This window comes from Clinocottus analis, unplaced genomic scaffold, assembly GCF_023055335.1.
Source record: "Clinocottus analis isolate CAN_PGR_092001 unplaced genomic scaffold, fCliAna1.0.p SCAF_7, whole genome shotgun sequence".
NCBI classification, from domain to species: Eukaryota; Metazoa; Chordata; class Actinopteri; order Perciformes; family Cottidae; genus Clinocottus; species Clinocottus analis.
Window position 1 is genome coordinate 12,035,078 of NW_027176229.1, and position 6,000 is coordinate 12,041,077.

General features: G+C 42.9%; 1 protein-coding gene across 4 annotated transcripts in view; it reads left to right on the top strand.

Annotated features, from left to right (window-relative positions):
* LOC137805239 (tetratricopeptide repeat protein 28-like) overlaps window positions 1-6,000 on the top strand; it is a 159,301-nt gene that overhangs the window by 141,568 nt on the left and 11,733 nt on the right. For all 4 annotated transcript variants that reach the window (XM_068605050.1, XM_068605048.1, XM_068605049.1 and 1 more), the window contains 4 exons: window positions 662-771; window positions 3,673-3,802; window positions 3,906-4,124; window positions 5,993-6,000. The exon at window positions 5,993-6,000 is cut by the window's right edge and continues 152 nt beyond it. In XM_068605050.1, coding sequence (XP_068461151.1) covers window positions 662-771; window positions 3,673-3,802; window positions 3,906-4,124; window positions 5,993-6,000 — 467 coding nt within the window. The remainder of the gene's footprint in view (window positions 1-661; window positions 772-3,672; window positions 3,803-3,905; window positions 4,125-5,992) is intronic.

The window sequence follows — 6,000 nt, forward strand, 5'->3', positions numbered from 1 at the left end:
CATTGTCCTCTGTGGAGTGGCATTTTCATCTCAGTAATTGGGCAGAACCAAGTACTGGGCAGGTAGACTAAGGACACATGCAAAGATGTGACATACGCCTCACTGCTTGAGGGATTGGAAGTGAAAAACAAACCGCATGCTTGCCAGGTGATCTCACACAGGCACACTCACTGAACATACACACCTAGAGCCACACACACGCATGCATGCACATTCTCCTCTGGCTTTGCAAACAACTCTGAGCGTATCACAAAGTATCAGAATTAAATAGAGTTTGCTCTGTAAGTTTGCATATAGTCTATTATTAGCACATCAATGTGTTTGCAAATATTTGTCGACGTCTTAATGATATTGTGTGGCTTCTTTTATGCAAGCATTAAACACGTGTTTGCTCAGTCAGTCGATGCTTAGCATTGATTACTATGCAGTACGATTAGTCCTCTAACAGCTTTCCTCGATGGCAGAGGATGTGCTATGTGTCCCAATGTGAGCATTATCTTGCAACTGAGGCCAAATATCCAAACCTGTTCGCTGTCAGAACATCAGTACCACGCTATGCTTACATCTGTTACTCTGAAAGATAGCTAAAAGTCTGCCTGCTTTGAATAATTTTTACTCTCATCTCTCTCATCTGCTCCCGCGTTTCCTTTCCTTCTGACAGGCCTGCGGCTTGCAGAGCAGCTGGCTCGGCGTGAGGACGAGGCGAAGATCCGCCATCGTCTTGGGCTATCTCTGTGGGCCAGTGGGAATCTGGAGGAGGCCCAACATCAGGTAGAGCCTCTCCTTCCTCGTCTCCTCTCCTCCATCTGGCTTCCTTCCAGAAAATCCAGCACCTCTTGTAAATAAAACTGACCTTTAATAAGCACACATCTGTTGGTCGGTAAATTATACAAACGATAGAGGGAAGTAGATGTCCAAAGACCTGGTGAAATATATGTTTTCACTAATGCCCTTATGGTGAAAGAAAGAGCCCAGAGGAGAAAGAACAATAAAAGAAAGAGAAGAAAAAGAAGGGGTGGCTATGGAGTTTAAACACCTCTGCTGGCAATATGTTGGGGCCTGAGTTGAGCAGGTAAATGCCATCATCTGAGCAGACAGGCGACAGGAGATGACTGAAGATTTTTTTCGTATTTGTATGTGCATAGTCTCAGGAGTCCCAAGCCTCCGCATCACATACACACTCACTCCTCTTCAGCCCACTGCCCATCTGGCAAGCATGGAATATCCCCTTAACATCTTTCTTTACAGTCTATCCACAAACCACAGCTCAAGAGTTTTTATATTTTTTCTTAGCTTGTATATCTACATATAAGTCTGTGAACAGTCAGCCAACAGCAGTGGCTGTCACGTGTGTCTGTAGGGATGTTATTCAGCTGCTTTCATTTTGAAAATCTAGTCCAAAACATTTTTGTTATGATACACGCAGACTACGTACATCTATGTGACCCAGATAGCTTTTTTTTTCTGTAAAAACGTATCTTTGTCTGTTTTCAATTATCAGCAACAAGAGTTGGAAAAGAAAGACTGGACTAAGGTGGTGACTAGAGCAGAGGCTCATGAGTCATGTTTAGGAATTTATGTTCAATTAAAGCTAAATATTATGCTTGCAAGCCAAAGCAACATATTTTCCACTGCATGTTTTCTATCCAGTTTAATGCTTGACCTTAAGACCTCAATAGTTCATATTAACATTGTGTTGTCCTTGTTGCGACATACAGAGACCCAGTGCTTTGCCGACGTAAACCACAGCACTGCTTACGTGTCTCTCCCTTCCCCCTCATGTCAGCTTGTAGCCCCCAGGGTGAATTTGTGGTGGGAAAGGACACTGTCGTCCTCAGAGTACACTTCAAATGGTTATTCATGAGCCAGCCTGTTGCTACACATGACCTTGGTAAATACCCTGACTCACTTAGTTCAAACCTCATTTGTGGAGGCTTTACTTGAAATTCATAAAGCATCCATAGCTGATGACTGCGAGTGCTTGACCTCATGTTCCTCATTCTCTATATATTTAAACCCAATTGTAGTTCAACAACGTAGCTGTGATCTCGGTGTTCACCTTGACACGCTGATTGACTTGTCCTGATACTAATCAGCACTGGCTCTTCTGAGAAATGCTCACGTTCATATCTATGGAGAAATTAGTCAATAGATAGTTTAATATCAGTGGCCTACTGTAGATCTTTTTTTATTATTATTATTTTTTACCTTGGACTTAATCTGTCAGACAGAAGGAGGGTTTACCGGCCAGGTTGTTTCACAACGATCTTTAGCGGGACGACTGTATCAAGCTCCGTTTGTGTTACCAATGCAGTGTGACATTGACATTCGCTTAACCTGTCAGCTAACAGCCATGTTAGTGTCAGTGACGATAAAACATACAAGTGCTATCTGAATGCATAGCAGCTGAAGATTTTAGCAGATGTTACCTATACCACAGGCAAGGCAAGTCACTGCAGACGCAGCACATTTGGGATTGTTTCCCTTTCATCTGTGCCAGGAGGGGTCAGGCCAGAGGAAAGGCACTGTGAGAAATTAGTTTAACTCTTAAAGGGATGTCTGCAAACCTAACAGATTAAACTAGCACTGCAGCAATCCGTCGACAGTCCTATCAGCAAAATCGTCCTGAGACTAGGAGCAGCGTCTACTAGCACTAATGTGCGCACAGATTCTATGCTGATCTCTTCTCTCCCCATTCACTCCATCTGACACACTTTTCCTGCATGACCTTGGGACATGCCAGACGAGCTACCGTGTATGCATAAATGCTTGCGCACAAGAATTGCACACGTTTTCTTTTTTTCTAACCCAACCCGCAGTGTTGATAGAATCCATTTCATCCCACAAACAACCTTTCCTTCGCTGCAGCTCTTTGTCTTGTATGTACTGTGGTCAAGCAGTGTGTGCCGAAGGCTTTACCCTCTCTGCTGGCCCAGGACTCCCAGAGAGTGGCTCTATAGCAGTCCCAATCACCCTACAGGGCTGTCATAGGCGCAGAAATAGGAAATCAATAAAGGCTCCCATGAATCAGCACTCCTAGCTAGCTCCGCTTGGGCATTGTGCAACACTGCTGTCGCCCCACCTCTTTATTGTCTCTCTTCGTCTCTCGATCCAATGTCTGGCACTGGATGGAAAGGTCTAATAACACAGACGGGCCTACTGAGTTCACAAAGAATGCATTTTCTTGGACCGCTGTCTGTCCAAGGTTCCCCTGGTAATGGTTTAGCTTCTCATTGCCCTTTCCCATGTCCAGACAAATAATAGCTGAAGAGAGGTTTAGTTGTGTTGAATGGTGATTCATCAAGCTACATTACAGTACCTTATTTAGTTGAGAGAGAAGCTGAATTGGAATACAGCAGGTCTCATTAGTGGTGACCAGTTGAGGTGGGATGGTGCCATCTAGCGGCCAGAATTATCCTCTCACCAATCAATCTTCTCTTCTAATCAAACATGAATATAGGAGATTATTTGTTGGACATGTTTATCCATAGTGTCTTAGTGTAGCATGACTGCTTACATTCTAGCACGAGTCAACACAGGCGGAATGTAACCTATAAAACAGGCAGTGATGTTTCCCTCAATAATCAGACATAACAAGTAACAATATAGTTATACTTTTTACGAAAACAAGCCAAGGCTATTTGAAAACCCCTTGTTGTTGTTCATCCTCAGCTCTACCGGGCTTCTGCACTGTTTGAGACCATCCGCCATGAAGTCCAGCACAGCACAGACTATAAACTCTCCTTGTTTGATCTGCAAACCTCCTGCTACCAGGCGCTCCAAAGGGTCCTTGTCAGCCTAGGTATGCCCATAGACATTTATCATAGCCTCACTACTTCGATATGTTGTACGTTTAAGTATTAGCATTTACTTAATAATCTTCATTGAACTCTGCATACACACAGGCCACCATGATGAGGCACTGGCAGTGGCAGAGCGGGGTCGAACGCGAGCCTTTGCTGACCTCTTGGTGGAGCGGCAGACCGGCCAGCAGGACTCAGATCCCTACACCCCAGTAACAGTGGAGCACATCTTGGACACCGTCAACAGCCAGAGAGCCTTGGTGCTTTATTTCTCCATGGCTGCTGGCTACCTGTACAGCTGGCTGCTGGCTCCAGGAGCAGGTAAGGACTGACTTTCTGCTAGTGCGACAGCTCTAATTGCAAATTGATTTTGTTCCTATCATGTCTTCTTGTTATTGTTTTTTGTTATTTTCTCTGGTGACAGGCACCATATAAGCAATCACATTTCGTGAGTAGGTTCAAATTTCCCTCTTTTACTTGAGTAAAATAAATTATGCCAGTTGGTCATTTGGTGACAAAAAATGACTTACAACTTTACACTTCAGCCAATAACTGCTGAATCTTCTTGTTTTTCTCACAGTCCTTTATTCAACAGATTTAAGCAACAAGGTTTTTTTGCAACGTTGTTAGCATTTTACCTCAAAAGTTGCTTCTGTGAAATATTGCACCTAGAATGTGTTATTGTAATAAATGCATAAACATATAATAATAACACAAATATTTTTTGATATATGTGATATTTAATATTAATTTGATGAATGCTAGATGTTAAACCAATCAAATGTCATGTAATTTTAAAGATGGACCAACATATTAACAAAATGTAACGTACTGTAAATATAAGGACGTAAATAGCTCAATAGCTAAATAACGCACACACTTGTTTGCTCTAATTAAAGCGGATAAAAGGCCTTGAGGCTGTAGCTTCTTTTCAGCTGCAGGTGTAAGAAGGCCAGCTTTAACACCAAGCGGCAGTGCCAGCTGCCACTCTGCTGTTAGGATTTGCCCCCTGCTTTGATTCTCACCCTAGAATGCATCTGCCAATGAACCATGCTTATTGAAAGCGACACAGTCAAACAACATCGCCAATATCTTCGCGCAAGCCAACAGGAAAGCACTTCTTTGTTGCACCAAGACAAAACATAATTTATTAGTCTTGTTTCATCCTGTCTCCTTTTTTTTCTTTCTCTGATTTTATTTAGATTTTCTTGTGGTCTTGCTGTGCTTTTTTCACATCTTTGTATACTTCTCAATTTCTATTTCTTTTGTTGACACATTTAGTAACAACACAGGTTGAGGGATTAAGATGCAGCTTGTTTAAATGACTTGTGAAATTTCAGTTTCAAAGACAATAGGCAAAGCTATAGGTGAACTAAGGTACATGTGACACAACTCCCCAAGCTGCCACACTGTTATTAGCTGTTCTTTGGCTCTCTTCCGCTCTTTGCCGTAAAAAGCGTAAATGAGAGTTATGACCCATGTCCCATGCCACCAAGCCTGAACATTTGATGAAATCCAGCTCCCAGGCAACCAGATGAACTTGACCCCCAGCATTAGTCATACGGAGGGGAGGAACACTACAGGGACCAGTGAAGATCTTCAAAGTGTTGAATATTACCCCAGGCTAAGAGGGAACCACTTTCTCACTAATCGCCTGTCTGTCACTTGCTGGCATTCCCTGGCATCCAGCTGGCACACAAACATGGCTGCTCTAAAGAGTCTGCAGTCAATGCAATGGGCTACTATGGTTCTAATTACTCCAGTAGTGTACATTCTGTCACATTGTATAGACCTGAATCACATATACTTTCCATTCAATGCATTTGTTGCATTTAATACAAAATATACATGCAAGCACATCCACTTATACAGCACTGACATGCCTTCCCCGCCTCATTCTGATGCTTGAAATTCCGCTGAGCTCTCATGGCGGGCGGCAGATGGCACAGGCAGCCTACTCTTATCTTTTATTGAACATTATTTGTTTTATTTATTTTGCTCAACAGATGCACTACTGCACGTGGCCTCACTCACAGCTTTCAGTTGAAACCATCCAATATTCCCTCCTGTCATGAGAAAGTAATGCACACGTATAAGTAAATAACGGAGGCATTTTTTTTTCTTTTCTTTTCACTTTGTGAAAACCTAAAAGCAGGCGATCATGTTTGCCCTCCCTCCTTCCTCAACAGGCATCCTG